The sequence below is a fragment of the Molothrus aeneus genome, chromosome 13, assembly GCF_037042795.1.
Source record: "Molothrus aeneus isolate 106 chromosome 13, BPBGC_Maene_1.0, whole genome shotgun sequence".
NCBI classification, from domain to species: domain Eukaryota; kingdom Metazoa; phylum Chordata; class Aves; order Passeriformes; family Icteridae; genus Molothrus; species Molothrus aeneus.
The window spans coordinates 14,270,837-14,290,633 of NC_089658.1; the positions used below are offsets into that span (position 1 = coordinate 14,270,837).

At 45.0% G+C, this 19,797-nt stretch overlaps 1 protein-coding gene across 1 annotated transcript in view; it reads left to right on the plus strand.

The window, feature by feature from the left end:
- SLCO3A1 (solute carrier organic anion transporter family member 3A1) overlaps window positions 1-19,797 on the plus strand; it is a 132,007-nt gene that overhangs the window by 22,494 nt on the left and 89,716 nt on the right. The window contains exon 2 of the mRNA XM_066558618.1: window positions 124-589. Within this exon, the coding sequence (XP_066414715.1) occupies window positions 124-589 (466 nt within the window). The remainder of the gene's footprint in view (window positions 1-123; window positions 590-19,797) is intronic.

The following is a 19,797-nucleotide window of genomic DNA, read 5'->3' on the forward strand; positions in this document are numbered from 1 at the left end:
GATGTCCTTGATGGGTATGGTTTCAGCTCCAGGAAAAAGTCAAGGAAATTTGCGTTGCAGCAGTACATATTGGGAAGAATGGAAGGCATGGAATGTAATTTTCTCTGGATTTCTCTGTTGTAGGTGAGTGTTTTAACCACCTTGGAGCGGCGGTTCAATCTCCAGAGCGCCGACGTGGGCGTCATTGCCAGCAGCTTCGAGATTGGCAACCTGGCCCTCATCCTCTTCGTCAGCTACTTCGGGGCCCGAGGACACCGGCCACGCTTGATAGGATGTGGAGGGATAGTCATGGCCTTGGGTGCCCTCCTTTCTGCCTTGCCTGAGTTTCTCACCCACCAGTACGAGTACGAGTCGGGAGAAATCCGCTGGGGAGCCGAAGGGAGGGATGTGTGTGCTGTCAACGGGTCCAGCAGCGATGAGGGACCAGACCCGGACCTTATCTGCAGGAATAGGACTGCTACCAACATGATGTACTTGCTGCTCATCGGGGCACAGGTCCTCCTGGGCATTGGTGCTACCCCTGTCCAGCCCCTGGGAGTTTCCTACATCGATGACCACGTGAGGCGGAAAGATTCCTCCCTGTACATAGGTAAGGCTCTCTGAACCTCTTCTCCTGGAAGGCTTTCCTTGTGGGCTGGCATCTGGCTCTTGTTGCCTGTTTGATGCCAGTGGAAGGGATGCCTCAAGGCCTCTTCTCCATGTGCTGCTGTGCTTGTGAAAGTAACTTGGCGTGGGTGTCTCCATCAAGCAGCAGAGAAGCACAGTAGTGCTTGCTTATATTGTAGCAGTGGTAAAGGTTGACAGCTGTGATGATTGGGCAGATGCTCATTCCTTCTCTTGTGTTTGCCCAGATTGCTTTAAGTTCTTATATTGGTGGCTCGTGGCTCACTTTTAGCTGAAGAATTTTTAAGTGGTGTGTGTGATGATGATTGACTTTTTTATTTTGGGGTTTTTTTCCCCCCACATGATACCCTAGTTCTCATCCTGTTCCAAAGCATCTGAGTGATCACTGCAGTCTGAGGAGACTGAGAGGACACACATGTTGTCACTACCACTGTCACATTTTAGCAAGGAAGTGCCAGTTACAGAGTAGGTGCTGTGACCCAGGATGCTGTGGCAGGACCCTTGATAATGTGATCTCTCTAACGGAATAGGATGTGGAAACTGGTGAGGTCTATTTTGAGATACAGTCAGCCTGAAGTAGAACTCATGGTGCTGGTGATCATGTTGCAAAATTCTTTCGTATGGTTATGCTGTGAAATTTGCCTTTGATTCCCCAGTGAAACATCTCAGTTACTGGGGGTAAAGTGCTTGTGGGTTTCAGCAGTAGTTGCCCCTTCCAGCATGTTTAAAGAGGATGTTGTTGGCAAAGTTTTCTTTGAAAAAATGTACCAGCTTGGCACATTCCTTTTTCTGTGGGATTTGTCACTAGGTGAGCTGCTCCAATGGAATAAATCAGTGGAGTGTGTGCTGCCATTGTTAGTATAATCCTGATTACCAAAAGTATGCGCTTGTCCCATCATCCCCACCTTGGTGTGATTTTCAGCTGAATGGGTGATCCTTTTCCTGTTTGAGTTTTTTCCCAAAGACATTTTAATCTCGTTTCCAAGCTGAGTGTGGCCATTGAGAGCAGAGCTGAGCAGTCCTGCTGACTTTCAGAGTGCTTTTTAATGTCCTGGGTAGGGCAGAAGCCTGGTGGAAGGTCACTGCATAGCATGGCAATAATGGATGTATTTCTGCTTCACATAGAGCTTCGCCTGTGTATTCAAAACGTGTCCCTGCTTTTCTGTAGCTGGCCATAAAATCATAGTATTTCAGCATTTAGCTTTGTCCTTGGGTCATTACTCATCCTCACTTGGTTCTGCAAGTGTTTGTGAGGGATCCACTGGACAAAGAAGGATGATGTATAAAATACAAGATAATGTGCAACCCAAAGGTGAATAATGAGACTGAATTCACTGGAGCAACTGTGCCAACACCATAAATGATGAGCTGGAATTAAGAGTGATTCTAAGATTATCTATTATAAATAACTATATGGAGGAGCAGCAACTTCTTTCAGTCTGTTCCGTGGGCATTTTTTAAGCAATGCTTCATATCTTGAGAACAGGCTGGAGGAGGGTGCATGAGAGGAGGATTAGGAAGAGTGATTCTTCTTCTTCTTCCTGAGCTACATTCATCTTGTATGCTAAAATAACGTGTTTAAAGTTGGCAGTTCAACTGTAGCTGGGAAAATGCTTCCAGAAAATTATTTCTGCTTACTATGTGCTGCTTTTTTATTTTTTCTGCAGAGATAAGGATGTTGTCTAACCGTATTTGTTACTACATGTGGAGTTTAAAAACAAACAAAGAAAAAAAGCCACACCAAAAAAAAACTCACCGCAAAACCCCAAGCATTTTGGGGTTGTTTGCTTTCTGGCTTTAGCTGTGGAAATCATAACCTGAATTTCTACATCTGAATTGTGGATTACAGAGGAGTGCCTGTGTATGCACACTCGACCAGCAATGAAGTTTAATTTCTGCCCTGTCCTAGCCTATCCATCACAGGTAGGGTTTCAGATACTGGATGATTAATTCATCTATCAACTTGCAATCAATTTTGCTAGTGAAAATAAAAGCTACCAGGAAAAAAAAATCTATTCCATGAATGAATATAAATGGAGAAGAAACAAGTAGAAGTGTCATCTTACATTGGTGGATACTTGAGAGGGAGTCAGATTGCTCAGTTTAAATGTTGTTTGAGAATTATTTGCTCAGATTTGTCTTTAACTGATTATTTTTGTTGATGTCATCAATGCAGTTTTCAGTGGCCTTAGAAGAAAGCTGGCTGAGCAGCTTACCCACTTCATTCTGCTCTGTTTCACAGAGGAAATAACTGCAGAGTGGATACTGTCACCGTGCTATATTTATATCAGTTTGCTTTCTCATAATAGCACACTCACTCAGTGGGGGCCGTGTGTGGCCAGATGAAATGTTTTTGGTTAAGTTCCCTAAGTTGAAATTAGGGGCAAATCTGGCATAGATCGTTCTCTCAGGATAGGAACTAATTAATAACAGTGATAATAGTCTGGCTGAACTTTGTAGAATGACTGGCTGCTGCTGAGAAATGATCAGATTGACCAGTTTGTGCTGTCCTTGGTGTACTGCTTATGTTGAGTCTGGGTGTGCTGCATTGGGCTGGACTGTAGCTGAGGGTTAGAAGCAGTCTCTCAACCTGACAGCTAAGCACTAGTGAGAAATAAAAATCCTCATGTCCCAAGGCAGTGAATTAGATAGAAATAACTGTGTGCACCAAGAGGGCTTTTTTTTTCTCCTTCTACGATGTATGAAAGTTAAGTGGGGTAATAATATAATATCTAATACAGTCACTTTGCAGTGAAATAACAATACAAGACACTTCTCTGGTTATTTAAAAAAAAAAAGTCCAAACCCCAAGAACCCCCCCGAGTCTTCCTTTTGTGTGTTGATACTCATGTGTATGCAGAAGAATGCAGATGTGATACCATATGGAGTTTAAAGTGATGCTTTGGCTTTAATCATTAGTGGAACTAATAGCATCTGTGGAGTGTAATATTTTTCAGAAAACTGAAGCCCATCAGATTTCTCCTGTGGTTGCTCTGCAGTGACAGGCACACAGGAGGTTGTGGGCAGTGCACCTCTCTTGTGCATCCTTTGAAGTCAGGGGTTGCTCAGGCTTGTGCTCTGCCAAGGAGGTGGGGATTCTTAGAGTTTCTTAATTAGAGAGGCAGGGGTGAGATACTACAGGAATATTTCTCTTCATGGGCTGCTGACTTGCAGCTTCATGTTTCTTGGCGGGTTTTTTTTTGGTTGTTTTTTTTGTTTTGGTTTTGGTTTTTTTGGGGTTTTTTTTTGCTGCCTGCAATGTGTTGCTACCAAACTCCAAAAGATTCTGTTGCTGTAGTAACCAGGCCTAGGAAAAAGGGGCTGTTTTGGTAACCCAGGGCAAAGTGAACCAAAGAGATGAGTGTGTGAAAGTACACACTGAAGTATGTTCCAAAGGAAACACATCTGAGCTGTGGCAGGGTTAGAAAGATCATGGCAGCATGCCTGCTCTGGTTAATCATAGAACAGTTTGGGTTGGAAGGGATCTCAGAGATCATCCAGCTCCTACCCCTGCCATGGGTAGGGACACCTTTCACTGGAACAGGTTGCTGGTCAGGAGGAAACTCTCCTCCTGTTTTCAGCATCTGACTCAGAGGTCATATTGCTGGCAGTGGCAGCCAGAAGATGGAAAAAATAAAGGAATTTTCTTAGCAGTTTGAAATGGGGGAAAATGTTCTGGTTTGGTGCTGGTTTGCTTATTTTTCTCTGAATCTGATCTTGTATTTAATGTTGGAACTACCATCTAGTGGTTTCCAAGCTAACAGATTAATTTTACCTGTGTGTTTATTGGCATCTGGCATAAGTAACTCTTTTGAGTGGAGGAATTCATCATTCCTACAGACTCTGCAGGGCCTGTTACTGCTCCATCTTCACTAGTGTCAAAGGATTCCTTCAATTTGTGGCACTGTTTATTTTAAAGGAGTAAAGACTACTTACTATACGCTTCTTTTCTCCACCCACTAATGACTCACTTGGCATTTCCTTTTTTAGTTCTTTTTCTGCTCAGTCTTGCTGAGTTCTCTTGAAATCAGTGAGGACTTTGTCATTAGGACAGGGATCAGAGCTGCTACAAAGAGGGGAAAAAAGCCCTGATCTGACAGTGGTTGTATGGATTTGCTGCCTCTCAGATAAGCAGGAGCTTGCAGGTGGTTTTTTGGTCACTAGAGTGCCCGTGCTGCTCCCAGCAGTGCTTTGTGAGTTCCATTAGGGCCAGTGCACTGATGTGGTTGGTTAATGTTTTTAGCAGCCTGAGACACATCTTCTGGCCTTCCTGCTGCATTTAACATTTGCTGATAAAAGTTCTTGCATCTTGTCTAGGACACAGTTACCTACAGAGCAGAATGAATAGCCTCTGGGAGCCAGTATTTGATCTGGGACAATTAAGGGCTGTATTAAACAGAGGAAGTTGCTATTATTCTGTCTCCAGTTGATGGAGGAAATTGATACTGATGTTGGAAGGAGCCCTGCCAGATTGTGAGACTCATTCAGAAGAATGCTGTGCTGATCTTTAATGCATTTCAGAGTGTCTCTTTGCATTTGTTGAAGCTGTCTGTGTGTTTGGCATCATGGGCACACACCCCTCATATTTAGGCCCCATGACTTAGGGCCACTGGCTGAATTGCAGTAATGTGAAGCATGGCTTAAAGGAAACCCCAGAAGAGACAAGTCTTGAGTCAAGAAGTTTGTGCTGTGGAGTGATGAGTGCTCCTGAGTTATTGCTGTGCAAGGGTGTATCTGAGCACAGCATCCTCTGGGGCACAGAGCTGTCCTTGGCCTGCTTCATGACAGGGCAGAGGAATGCAGAAATGGATAACTCAGCTCTGCTTAGCTGCTTCCTTCTGTCTTTCCTATTTCTCTGTGTATTTTGGTTTTATCATACGGTTGTTCCAGCTCTTACCCTTGGTGTGAGAGGAGAGCTGAACAGAATGGTGTGTTCTTACCACATCTGCCCTGACTAACCCTGTAAGAGGGATGGGACCCTGCATTGCAGCTCCTGGCTTTGACCTTTGTATTAGTGTGGGGATATTTTGCATGGAATTTGTAGAAGCACTTTTTGTTTTGTGATGACAGAGAGAAAGCTCACTCTCGCTTCTGGTGCCTTCTGTCTTGCTTTAAGCACCAGCTCAAGATTTGCTGCAGTGGAAGACAAACATGCCCTAATTGGAATCTTGCTGTCTCCAGGGATAAATTTGTCCATTTGAAAAATCATTTATGGTAGCTTACGTCAGTCAAAATGATAGCAGCCATTGTGCTTTGGAGAAGGAGAAACATTTTCTCAACTGACAAGAATTAAATCTGAGAGTTAGTATCTATGCTGGTGAGTTAATGGCAAGTTATCAGCATAAGCTGCTGAAATCAGAGTTTGAGTCAACATTTTGTGTTTTAGGTTTGCTGGTTTTGTCTCTACCTGATGAAAAGTCTCTTACAAGGAGGATGAATGTATTTTGATCAGTCTTGTCCTTTCCAAAGCGCTCAAATTTCTTGACATGTATGTCTGAACCTACATTTCTAAACCACAGGAAGTGGAATAATTGTGTGTTTATAGCATACAGGTCATATCATCAGCCCTTTGAGGCCATCTGGTGATCAATTGGAAGGCCTTTAGGACCCACCTGAGAGGTCTGTACAGCTCTGCCCATCCTGGCTGCTTATCCTTTCACTCCTCACAGCATTTCCCACTCTCCTTCCTGTTGTGCTCATTTGTGGTCTTGCAATCAACATGGGTGCTTTATTCACATTAGCCCTTCCTGCTGGAACATGCTTCTCTGAGCTCACCACCCAAGGCCCTGCCAGCCTTGTGCATTTTTCCTTTTAAAGCCTGTTTTATGAGGTCTTTTGTAGTGGATTGTAGCTGACTCCTATCTGTTGTATTTGCTCTGTGCCCACTCCATACCTATCAGCTGCCTGGTGAGTTTGTCCACCCCCACGTGGGCACAGAAGCCAGAATTGCTTTTCCCCTTGCTGGTACAGGCAGCTTTATAGGTGTGTAATATTTTTAGCCCGAAGACGGAATTCTGCAGTGCTTTTGTTCAGTAAATGCATCCTCCTACGGGTGATTTGGAGAGCCTTTCCTTCCTGTCACAGCCTCCCCTGGGCTGGGAAAGGCACAGTATTAGCTCTGAGAGCTGCTGCCAGCGTGAGGGCTGTGATGCCTGTTCATTACTGGAAGGTGTCTGTGTGAAAGATTCTCTGGGCTGTCTCTCCCCCACGAACTCACTGTGATCAGGTGAAATTACACAGCTTCACGTGGGTATCCTGGTATTAACCCACTGATCCATCCATGGCCTGCAGCCTTTTATAATTACAGCCCTTTGGGGAGAGATGGGTGTTCTCATTTGCTGTGTGTCAGCAGGGCTGGCTCCCTTACACACGTCCCCTTTTACAGTGCTGGTGGTAATACCCTGGAAAATTAAATGGGAACACAAACAAGTGTGCAGGGTGTATTAGAGCAGTAACAATAATCAATTAATGGGAATAACCTTTCCCACTGCAGCAGGAAGGCTGTTGCAAAAAGCAGTAGCTGAATGAATGTATTTATTCAATTAAATAAATATATGCACGAAGTCGTAACTATTGTGGGCTCCATTATTCTACAGCAATTGTTTCAGTTACCTTAACCTTCTGCTAATAGCTTTTTTTCTTTGCTGTTGTTATGAGCTGAGTAAATAAAGCTTGAGCCCAACCAAATGACTTTGTGTGAAAGCATATTGAGGGTGGGAGCTGTTTCCATGTTACTCTGTGCTCCCTGTGTACTCTGCAGCTGATTTTTGCCTTAATTGGGATTTGCTGACTCTGATGTCTTGTAAAAATCACTCCATTTGTTGAGTTTGTTGGGTTTTTTCTGTGGAGTACTTGAAATAGTCATCAGCTGGGAGAGCCTAGTGAGGTACATCATTCCTGGGGCAGCGTGTCTAGTGCAGTGCCCTTGTCATTTAAATGGCTCATAGGCAGAGTCCTAAGGTTCATAAAATTAATTAAACAGATTGGAAGGTGGTGAGTTGCCCCTGTCAGAAGCTGAAGGCTGTATTGTGCCTTGTTGATGGCACAGGCAGGAGTGGTGTGTGCCAGTCTTGGCCCTTCCTCTGGGAACTTGACCGAGAGTCCCCAACTTACTGCACATAAGGTGGGGCATCCGTGTTGCCCCAGATGTGCCCAGATGTTTTGGTCACAGTTTACAGGCTGGCACTGAGGACAGCTGGGCCTCTGTTTCCTATGGTGGGACAAGGCACAGAATTTTCCCTTTTGCCAGCACAATTCAGGGCACTGGCTGGGTGTTACTCACTTATGTGTGGGACAGGGTGCTTGTATGAGTGTATAGGAGAATGCAGAGAAGTTCCTGCTTTCCCTCTTTCAAACTGCCTCTCCTGTGCCTGGGTGAGGTGCTCAACCAAGTTTTCTTGCACTTGGAGAAGTTGCTGCAGGTCTGAGCTGGGTTCTGGGCGAGCCAGCACTTAGACCCTTTAGGTGCCAAAAAAGTGCTATTTGAGTAACCTCCTAAAGGTGTTTGCTTTTGCAAAGTCCCAAGCAGTGCCATGGCACAAACGTGCAGCTCTGCTGACCCACGGGACCTGGCAGCACTCAGCTGCCAAAGCTGTTAAACTGTGGCTTTATCCTGGCTTTGCTGGGCACTGGGGACTCCACCACCTCTCTGTCAATGTCACATGTCCCACTGTTTGATGACCCTCCTCATAACACATTTCTTCTGTAGATCTGCTTGGAATTGACCCTGTAGTAGTTTAAAATCTTCTCTCTTGTCCTGTTGCCACAGGGAGGGTGTGTGATGGCCCAGCAGTGTGGGACGGGGGGCAGAGCTGCTGTGGGAACATCAGTGCAGCCTCACTAACTACAAGTATCTGATTGCCTTTCAGGCACCAGCCTGGAGGGAAAAATGTGGCCAAAAGGGATGGGTACCTTGTAAAACGAAAATAAAATTCCTCTGCATCCTTTGTGGTCATCTTAGCAGCCAGCGGAGTGGAAGCTCTTCCTTGGTTTGGTGAATGTTGAAGGTTTATAACTTTATGGATTTGTTTTGCATAAATGATAAGTTTGCATAAATCTGGGGTTATTAAGCACTTTCTTGTTGGGTTTGGAGAAATTCTGGCTTTGCTTTCTCAAAATTTGGTTGTTTGGTTCAAAGTTGCTCCCAAAACTGCTTCTTCGAACTTTGCTCTTTTGAAAGGACTCAGTCTTTTATCAGATTTCTTTTTGCCAGGGTATGGCCATTCCATTAACTATGCTGCTAATGAGGTATTTGGCTTTTCCTAAGAGCAAGGCCTGCTCCTGCTAAACCCCCTTTTGATTTCAGTAATAGGGATTTTGTATGGAGGAGACTATCCAAATTTGGCCCTTTATTTACCAGTTAAAATGTGAGATTTAGTTTCTTGGATAGACGTTTACAACATGTGACTTTGCTCTTTGACTTAATACCTCAGAGCTCTTGAGTGCAGCCAAACAAAGCTGTGTCTGTGACAGGGAGCAGGATCTGGCTGAAGGCAGGAGATCAAAGCAATAGTGAACATTCAAGTGTTCAAACTGGTAGAAGAGCAAGATGCTCTGTGCAACTGAGTCCCTCTGCTTACCTCACTTTTTCCCTGTGGTATTCTGTACATTCCTGCCCTCAGTGTTAGACAAACCAGTCCCACTGTGACTGTTTGTACATATTGATGTGAGACTGCTTATTAGAGTTTGAAAGAAATAATATTAGGGGGGAGAAAAAGACAACTGGGACAACCTTGCTGTGTTAGTAATTGCTGCAGAGACCAATTACCCATGTGATGAAAAACCACCTCTATCTTGTTAGCCCTCAGCTACAACATATGGATGTCCTAATCCAATCAGGCTGATCATCGAAAGAATAAGACTTGTTAGAGAGAGCTTTTTCTCAGCAGACAGTTATAAACTGTGTGCTGGGGTTAGAGACTGAAGGGGTGGTAGCATGTGAGAAGTGAGCTACAAAGTTCCCTGGTTGTGTCTCTGAGGTGTCTTGAGCACTGATTAATGCTTTACTGGCCTAAGCTGTCATTTCTCTTGGAGCTTTCTGGGCACTTGTTGGTTTTGTGGTGTAGAGATGTGTGTGTGTGTGTGTTTTCAGTATTCCCTCTCCTCATTTTATATAAAAACTCACACTCCTGGAATGCAAGCATACAGATGTTTTACTGCACTTGTGTTATCACATCCTCTGTAAATGTGCTGCTGTGGTGCTGCTGGGAGACAAGCACAACACTGTGTTGTAAACTACAGGAAGCAGCATTGCAGGAAACAAAATTATTTGCAAAGGTTCTGGGTGAGAGTTCTGTGAAGAGTTTCCCACAAGTGCCAGAGGGTAAGAGGTTTGTAGGGAGACATAACACCTATTTAATACACACATGTTCATGCTTGGTGGAGCTTGTTCTGATCAGTGTGACTAATCATGCTCGAGAATATTTACATTTTGTTTCTCAGTTGTCACCTGATCTGGTAAAATAACATCTTATCCCTTCAAACCTTGCTTTATTTCATGTGTTGGTGAGACTTCCCTAGGAAATGGAAACACTCTCTTGTGTAATTATATACCCCCCCTCATTAGGAGCTTGGAGTCCTGGAGGTACTTGATTTATAAGTAGGACCAGAACTTAAATTAAGCTTAGGTTAAGCAAATACTCCTACTCAGAACGTCTCAAGGGTTATAAAACAAGTTAGCAAGAGGGTGAGAATAGACCCCAGGAGTTCTGACTCCAGTGCTCTGCAATTGCTCTGAGAACTAAAGCATTTCACTACATTCCTGCAAAGCAATGCATCTTCCATGGGTGCAGACATTCCTTTCTTTTCAGTGTCAGAGGGGTTACAGATCCTGGCTTTTTGTCTGCTAGCTCTAGCCTGCTCCACCTCTGCAAACTATGTTTAACTTGCCTCCAAGAGCTGGATGATTAAATTGAGACCAACACTGTCTTTGCATTGTGGAGAGAGACTATTTACAAGAGCACGTAGTGACAGGACAAGGCTTCAAACTGAGAGTAGGTTTAGATTAGATATTAGGAAAAAACTTGATTGTGAGGGTGGTGAGTCACTGGAGCAGGTTGCACAGAAAACTGGTGGATTCCCAGTTCCTGGAAGTCTTCAGGGCCAGGCTGGATGGGGCTGTGAGCAACCTGGTCTAGTGGAAGGTGTGTTGGAATTTAAGGTCCCTTCCAGCCCAAACCATCCTGTGATTTGGGTTGGTGAGCTGCAAGAAGCATTTTGAGGACAGTCAGACACCTCACTGTCCTGTAACTCATTCCCAGGAGCCAGCAGCACAGGGATGAACATCCCAGACTTGTCCAGTCACCTCTGAAGTTCACTTGCAGCCTGCACAACAAAAATGGGAGCAAATTCCACAGTTCCCTGTGGTTTTTCTCATCTCTGAGTTAGGTTGTGCATTTTTTCTTCCCAAGATTGTTGCTTTCTTGAGTGGGTGTTTAGGATTGTGGCTCTAAGGCTGTGAAGATGGTGAAGTGGGTACAAAACTTCTCTTGGAGTAAAGATATTTTAAAATTGCGCCTGCCTATCAAAAATCTGCTGAATTGGCAGTTGTGCCATCGCCCTGGTCTTGCAGCATCCTACCCACAGATAGGAGTGCACATGGAATCCCTTGGACTGGTGAGAAAGTGCACTGGGGCTGGGGAGATAAGGCACAGGCTGGCACAGCTGGCAAAAATCACCACAGGCAATCCCATTAGGTGAAAAATACAGTCTTTAATGGGTTCTGCTGATGCATAAAAGACCTGTTGAAGTGAAAATTTCACATAAACAAGAGAAGTGAAAATGCAGCTGTGCTGCTCTCCAGATTGCTGTGTAAAATGCTCCCATGTGTAGCTCCCTGAGTTCATCTCACATTCTGCACCCCCCAAAACTGTGGTAGTGTGGAGATGAGAGCAGCTGAGTGAAGCTTTCTGAATAAATTAGCCTTGCTGTCCTGTGGTATTCCAAGTCTGAGTAAACAGAAGAGACACTCTGTGCCTTAAAATCAGCAAGTTTGGGTTTTATTAGCCCTGGAGGGGCAGTAAATTCTAGAGCTGAGCCAGTGGAGCAGCGGAATGAGAGTCAAGTAAGGAGGTGTAGGGCTGGCTGAGGATATGCTGAGAAAGTCCTTGCTGCTTACTGCAGCCCAGGAAGGCAATTGGAAATTGAATCTACAGTGCACTGGGGAGCTCTTGGAGGTGGCTTAGGATGGGGTAAGGATTTGAGAAATCTGCTTGAGCAAAGGCTGCATGCAGCAGAGGCAAGAATAAGGGTGGTGGTGAAAGGGAGGTGGAGTGTTGATGTGAGCAGCAGCATATTAAACATGTTAAAACTGGGGGTCGGGGGTCAGGTATTGAAGCAACCAGAGTTAAGACAGGAGCTCAGCCAATACAGCAGAAACGTGGTATGGGCCATCTCCATTAATCTACAGAAATCTGGATCCTCACATCCAAAGACTCCATTTTTTTATTAAAATTCAGGTTCTTCGAATAATCGACACCCACCTGGGAATCAGGTGTCCAGGTGGAATCTGTGCTGACCGTGCCCTTTCTGGGTGACAGCTGTTGCAGGGGTCAGGAGGGTGTTGGGGTGTGCCTCTCCCAGACCACAGGGTGCTCACATCTCCCTTCCCTCACGAGGCAGGCTTGTTTTGTGAATAAACACTGTGCTTGGATGGGGAGTGTGGGTGGTGTCAGGAAGCCAGTGTGCCAGAAGCCTTGTTCTCAGAGAGATCCAGTGTTTACTGAAGATGCTAATTGCTGCCTCCAACCCATCATTATTTGTCTTCTGCCCGCAGCACACCCATCAAAGGTGCTGATAGCGCTTTAGCTGGGTAAAAGGGTTGTAAGAAGGAAAAGAGATGCTCTTGAATTTCAGGAGTACCACTGGCTGCTGCTTTGCTTTTCTTGGTTTTCTTTTTTTTTTATTTTTTTTCTTTTTTTCTTTTTTTTTCTTTTTCCGTCTTTTTCCATCTTTCTTTTTCCGTCTTTCTTTTTCCGTCTTTCTTTTTCCGTCTTTCTTTTCTTTTTTCTTTTTTTTCTTTTTTTCTTTTTTTTCTTCCTTTTCTTCCTTTTTCTTCCTTTTTCTTCCTTTTTCTTCCTTTTTCTTCCTTTTTCTTCCTTTCCCTTCCTTTCCCTTCCTTTCCCTTCCTTTCCCTTCCTTTCCCTTCCTTTCCCTTCCTTTCCCTTCCTTTCCCTTCCTTTCCCTTCCTTTCCCTTCCTTTCCCTTCCTTTCCCTTCCTTTCCCTTCCTTTTTTCTTTTTTTTCAGACTGAAGGTTGCAAAGGAAGGAAATGCTTTTGGTTTTTTTTTTGGTTTTGTTTTTTTTTTAATGCCCCATATGGCCGTTTTATTAACTGGAAAACCTCCAGCTGAGAATTGGATGATGTTACAGAGCTACAGAGCAAAACTCATTCCCAGCCGTGTGGCAGAGAGTACTCGTGCCTTTGAATGTGAGCCATGCCTCTCCCATCTAGGGTTAGGGTGAAAAATAAAAGCTGCCTTTGCCCTGTTTTGCTGACCCAAGGAAAACATTGTTGTTTTTCATGCTGGGGATGTTGAGCTTTTCAAACTAAATGCAAACCTTGAACAAGTGAGTTGTCAGCAGATCATCAAAGAGCACTTTGAGTTGAGGCTGTGGTACAGCAAACCCCTAAGTTTGGGGGTTTTATGAGTTTATCCACACAAAGTTAGTAGTAGAATAGGTACATTTTGACATGATTCCCTGTTTGTATGAATGGGTTTTTCTACTATAATATGAAAGAAACATTGCAAGCCAGACTTGTGTAACAGTGATCTGCACTTCCCAAGGATTGGCTCTTTGATTCCTGCCTGAGCAGCATTTCTTCACATTATCTGCAGATTTCTGTCCTGTCTCCCCTGCTGAGACAGAGAAATTACTTGCTGTCTGTAGCTTCTCAGTTGGCAAATGAGACTGAGAATTTAGAGATAGCTTGTAGATGTGTTTATCATCTTCTGTGTGTATGTTGAAGTTACTACCTCAGTTTTCTGTCCAGGAGACTTGGAAACAGAGCATTTCTCCAGATCTGCATTTTCACTGGTCATTTTCTGTTGTGTGAAATGGGGAAAAGGAGGGTTGGGACCTCAGCCTTTGTTCTGAGAGTATCTTGATTTTTCCACAATATCCTGCAGACTTTCTGTCTCACAGGGATGCAGGAGAGAGGAATGGAATTTGTTCAAGTGGATCTCTTTAGATTTAACGATTTGCTTCCCTGTCAGTTGTGGTTGTAGGAATGGCTTTGATGTTTGGAAGCAGACCTTTCCCACTGCACATCCCACAAGTTGTGCCTGTGGTTCTGCTGCTCGCAGCCTCCAGAGCTGGATCCAGCACAGCAGAGTCCACGCTCACACCGTCACAAGTTAAGGTTCAGCAGATGATTCATTGCTTTTGCTGCCAGCTTCCCTCTGGAGCTGTGCTAGGTAGCACTGAGCTGCTGCCTGCTTGCCAGAGGTGATGTTCAGGAGGGAATGGGCTGGAGGAGGTTCCTCAGTGGGTAGGCAGAGCTCTCCATGCCTGTGAGCAGTGACTTGTGGCTTTTGCTTCTTTTCCCTGGAGATGCCTCTGGATGGGAGACAGCCTGCCAGAGACAGAGTGAATAAATAAGCTGTGCTCTGGTTACAGCAGGTGGATAGTATATCAGCAGGGTCCTCACAGCAGTGGCCAGGCTGTGCTGCCAGCTGGGCCAGAAGCTGAGATAACCTTTTGCTGCAGGAGCAGGGTCAGGGCTTGTGGTGGTGTTCACAGGGGTCCCAGGATGAGGGAAGGGATGAGAATGTTGACTCCATGTTTCAGAAGGCTTGATTTATTATTTTATGATATATATTATATTAAAACTATGCTAAAAGAATAGAAGAAAGGATTTCATCAGAAGGCTGGCTAAGAATAGAAAAAGAAGGAATGATAACAAAGGTTTGTGACTGACTGAGACAGTCTGGACAGCTGGACTGTGATTGCCCATTAATTAGAAACAACCACACAAGACCAGTCACAGATCCACCTGTTGCATTCCACAGCAGCAGATAACCATTGGTTACATTTTGTTTCTGAGGCTTCTCAGGAAAAAAAATCCCGAGGAAAGGATTTTTCATGAAACACATCTGTGACAAGGGCTGTGTCACACCAGGTGCCACCATCAGTGCCTCTGGGGACAGTGAGTGGCTGGGTGGCATCACTGGGGCAAGGCTGGTGTGCTGCTGCCATGGGGAGCTGGCACAGAGCAGGCACAGGCTCAGTTCTGCAGGGTCTGTCTGTCTAACCCATGGCAGGAAGGCTCTGGAAGAGAAGCAGGAGGTCAGAGAGAAGCAGTGGAAGGCTCTGGATGAGAAGCAGGAGGTCCAATATTGACCACTGAGGCTTTCTGCCTCCAGCCCAGGTTATGGACACCTTAGTCACAGCCTGTCTGCTCAGCACCAAGTGGCTCCAGTTGCCTGAAGGGACCTGTCCTTTCCTGCTGGTCACAAACATGTGATGTGAGGCTGTGTGTTGTATTGCCCCAGGCTGTGTTGCTGCATGGGGATCAGCATCCCTTTTCCAGCCAGTTGTGTTCATAACTGCTGTGTTACAGCTGGAAGAAGGGGGAGATCTGGAGGTGACACTTCAATTGTTGTTTAACAGACTCCTCTGTGCAGCAGGAGGATGAGGCATCTCCTGTACAGATTTCTCTCTCTGTTCGAGTTCAGATCTAACCTTGAGTCACTGCATGGAGGGTCCATGTAGCTGAGTCTTCCTCCCCCATCAGGTGCACAGGAAACAGCTGCATGTCAGGGTTTGGCACCAGGTTTGTTTCTGGTGTCTCCTTCTGCTCTTTGTTAACGAGGCTTTTGGGGTTTAATTACAGTTACTGCCTAACTCAAGGCCCCAGTGCCTGTAGGTTCACAGTAGTCAGGGGAGAGTCTGGCTGCTCTGGAGCTGAGCTTGGGGGCTTGGGGCTCATCTCTGGAGATGCTGCTCTCCAGGAACTGCTCCTGCATCCAGGGATGCCATCGCCTACCCAAGTCACTGGCTTTGGTTTTGAGTATAGGTGGTTAGAGTACACTCCTTACACACACTTCAAACCCAGATTGTGCAGGATTACTGCTGGATAACAGCCAAATCCCAGGCAGTAGAGACTGTTTAATCACACTCCTCTGTCTCTGCTGGATTAACATAATTAATGTAAGCCCTTTTGGATGGGCGACCTGTTATTTGTCTGGTGCAGTTCTTAATTTGTGCAATGCTGTGCATATACCCAGCATGCTCTAGAAATGGTGATGAAGGTCTAATTCCACTTGCATGCAACTGTTAACCAAGTAAATCTCCATTGACAGACAAGAAGTTTACCACAACTTCAGAGAAAGTTGTAGACTACTTAAAAAAAAAAAAAAACAGAACGCCAAATTTATATTGGAATGATAATTTTCCAAGTTTCTTCAAGGGAAATTAAAATGCTCTTTTTTATTTTCAGTGTAATTTCTCTAGGGAGCAGAAAAAAATAATTAATAAACCAAAGGTTCATCAGTGCCTTCTGATCCTGACCAATTTGAAGGGTGACACAGAGTTTAATATGCAGTGGAGGTAATAGTGATTGTGTCCTTGCACATCCAACCTGAGCACATGGGGCAGGAGTTGTGCCTTTATCTTCTGCCTTCTGTGGAATCTGGAATCATGGCAAGAAGGCAAAAAGTGTTTCTCAAACATATGACATCCATCCTATGGGCCCAAAATCCTGTTGGCTGAGTTGCTCCCTCCTGTTTATCTATGCTTCTTATGCAGCTGGACATTATCTAAACCTTAACAGGACATGCTGGCTGCCTTTTATTTCCACCATTTCAGGGTTTTCTAGCAGCAAATTGAAGGGAGTTTATTTAAGACAGGAAGAAAACCCAATAAAACAAGCCTTGCAAAAACCGAACCTAACTAGTCAAATATTTAACTTGAATAATAATTTCTGAATTTTAGTAGGCATTTTGTGTGGCAGAAGTAATTGCAACATTCAGGGTTAGTTTGGTTTTTTAATGAAAGTTAACTTCTGCTTTCGTTGTCCCAGGTTTTAACTGTAACCTTTTCTATTCAGAAAAATCCCGGATATAATAATTTCATAAGGAGGAAAATCAAGTCTCATCAGTTCTGGTGGATTGTTTTCTAGATCTTGGCTGTACCCATCTGCGCAGAAGGCGAAAGCTTTCTGGAGCATTCCCTGAAAAACAAACACTTGTGTCCAAGCTTGAAAATTAGCATGAAAGTGACATTTAATACTTGGCCACGAGCTGCAAAGGCTGTTATTTGAGCGGGGCTCAGAGGACCCTGGGTTGGGCAGCTCTGGCCGCGGGGTCCCGGCGTGCCCAGGTCCCTGCTCCAGCCGTGGGAACTGGCAGCGTTCCTGCTGGGAGCTCTGCAGTGGGCAGCGTGTCCTGGGCTGCCCTTCTCCGTCCTGCTTCTCCCACGTGCCCTTCCAGAAGCAAGAAGCCTTTTGCAGGGAGTGCAGAACAGGAGCTGATCACTTCACAGGCCAGCCGTGGTTGTGTGCTGCCTCTGATTTGTATTCAGCGCTAGTAGAACGCTCTCGTCACCCAGTCTGTGCTCACAAGCCTTATTATAACTAATGTCGAGGCATTTTTCTATAATTTTTCTCCCTGGAGCCACATGGTGTAAGGAATTTGGGATCCTGTGCAAGTCCCAAATGCTCTGTGAAGGAGCACAGACGGCAGGAGCATCATTACACCTGGGCCAAAACCTGTGTGTGTGTGTATGGGGAGGATGGGGTGTCTTATTTTCAGCTGCAAGAAGCCCGGTGTTTCAAGGTTCATGTGGAGCATCATTTGCAACAGAATAAATAGCTTGGCATGTCACGTTTTACACAGCAGAAATGCTTCTGACTTTCCAGCCCTTGGTATCTGTAACTCGCTTGAAAGAATTGCTGACGTCTGCCCAAATGCCAATATCTTCTCAGCTCTATTAACCTTAATATCACAGCTTAAGCTTTAGTCTTGGGGCTGTGCAGCACAGCTAAAATCAAACTGTGTTCCCAGCACTGAAGGAGATCCTGACTTTTAACCCACTGGCTTTTTTATTTATCTTCCTTCTGTGCTTGCTGTTGAATTGCAAAGGCAATTTAATTCCAGGGTTTCTAAATGCCATATGATTTCTACACCATGATGGCAAGTCTCCTTTGGGCTGTTTATACCATCTGATGCTGGTGGCCTAAGCAGGGGCAGGTCAGCACAGCACGAAGCAGGGCACTGGTGTTGTATTTCCTTGTACCCTTTCTTTATTCATAATAAAACAGGCAGGTCACAGCAGTGCTTAATCTCCACCTTCCTGTTAATCTTTACATTGCTTTGGTTCAGTCTTCTTTCCTTTGCAGCTCCCTGCTGCTAAACTCTCTCCTTTTTCACCCCGAGTGTGTTTTGTGCTCAGCCTCATAGGCTTGGTGGCTTTGTCTTTGCCTTCCTGGAGAGATGTTCCTGAACAAGGGTCTGGCTCTGTGTTTTTGTGGCTGGGGGTGACTAATGAGGGATGTCCCATCCCACCAGGAATCCCAGCAGGACCTGCTGGTGTCACCATTCAGTCAAAAACACCCAGATTCAGAAGTTTAAGGTTGTTTAAAGGATTAAAGCTGGTATGGATTGGTTTGGCAGAGGGCTCTCACAGGCTCTGAATGCTGTAACCATTGCAATGAGACCTGTATTGGGGAGATATAATGGTCAGCTCTTTTTTCTTTTTTTCTTGCTTATGGTCGTCAGAGATGCAGCTTTTAGGACCCAATCCTTGAGACTGGGCATATAATGGGAAATGTCAACTTCACTTAGTGAGAGCAGAGGGACCTGATACCAATCACTGCAATTTATTCTCATTTTCCCCTCTTTTAAGTGGACAGTTTGTTTCTTGTGTTTTATTTCTAATGACTAAAGTACTTTTTAACCTAGTAATTAACCTCATTAAATTCCTAAGCATTTTTAAGACTTACTCAAGTCTTCTGCCAACACCCTCACATGTTGTGAACGTCACTCACAGAAGGCTCCTGGCTGTGACTTACAGGTATTCAGGAGTTTGGGATTTGGGGCTGACCAGTGTGGACCAGTTCACCCCAGAGTCCTCTGCCTGCCCTGGAGGAGAGGACAGAAGTGGTGTGTGTGGTTTGGTCCTGGTGCCTGAGGTGTGATTCCCCTTGAGTCATGCAAGGAATTGTTACTGCTGTTCCTTCCCATCCCACGCACTTTGTTCAGTGTCAAAAGTAAGGTCTCAGAAAATGAAATTAATTTCATCTTGGTGCAGCTATTAATGTTACACACTGCAGGAAAGCTCTTTAAGGAGGCCGTCGACCTTCATCCATGTGGAATAAGTGCTGAATAATGGAGAGCTTTCATATTTCCACAAAAAGAAAATAGCTTTTTAAGTCAACTAGAGACTACAGACGTGGAGGAGGGGGAAAAAAAAAAGCCAAACTGCATTAGGAAACAGTGGGCAGAGTGTGCATGAGGACAGAGCAGCAGCTCCCTCCGTCTGGCAGGTGCTGCTGTTTGCAGAGGCCTCTTGTGAGCACGTGGAACTGCACTGACCTGTCTCACCTGCTGCTCCCCTGGTACCTGCAGACTTTTACAAGTCAGTGTGTTCAGCTTTTCCTCCTCTCCAGCCCGGAGACCTGCTTGGTGTCTGCACTGCCAAGCCCTGCCCCAGGTTTTTCTCTCTTTCCTTGTACTGCGTCACATTTCGTGTTTCTCTGATGTCCTCTAGTAACCTGTGGTGTGCTTCAGGCATTTATTTAAGGAAAGAAATGCACCCTGAACAATTTATAGATGGCCTGTTTCGTCTCCCCACCTGTTCTTGCTTTGAAGAAACATCATGTTCTGGGAGCAAAGTTCTTGTTTCCTGATGGTCTCTTAGTGAGGCTGTTTAGAATGGCCACGCAGGAGAAGGATCCTTCTCCCTCACCCTGCCTGTTTTGTGGGGTTTGCCTAAACTTCACCACCCTGTTGATAACTGGGGTGCTCAAAGCCTGAGCTGCTCACAAAGAGTTTTCCAGGTTCAATCCCTGCTTAATGCATCATCAGCTAAATAATTGGAAATGTTAGCTTGTGCCTCTGTGTCACCCCATGAGGTAGGAGCCTGTAAGAACTTAAGATCTTAGATGGAAGTGGTAGTTTTGAAGTGACTACACAGAAGAACCAAAATCCACTAAGAAAGGATGGAAATTAAGATT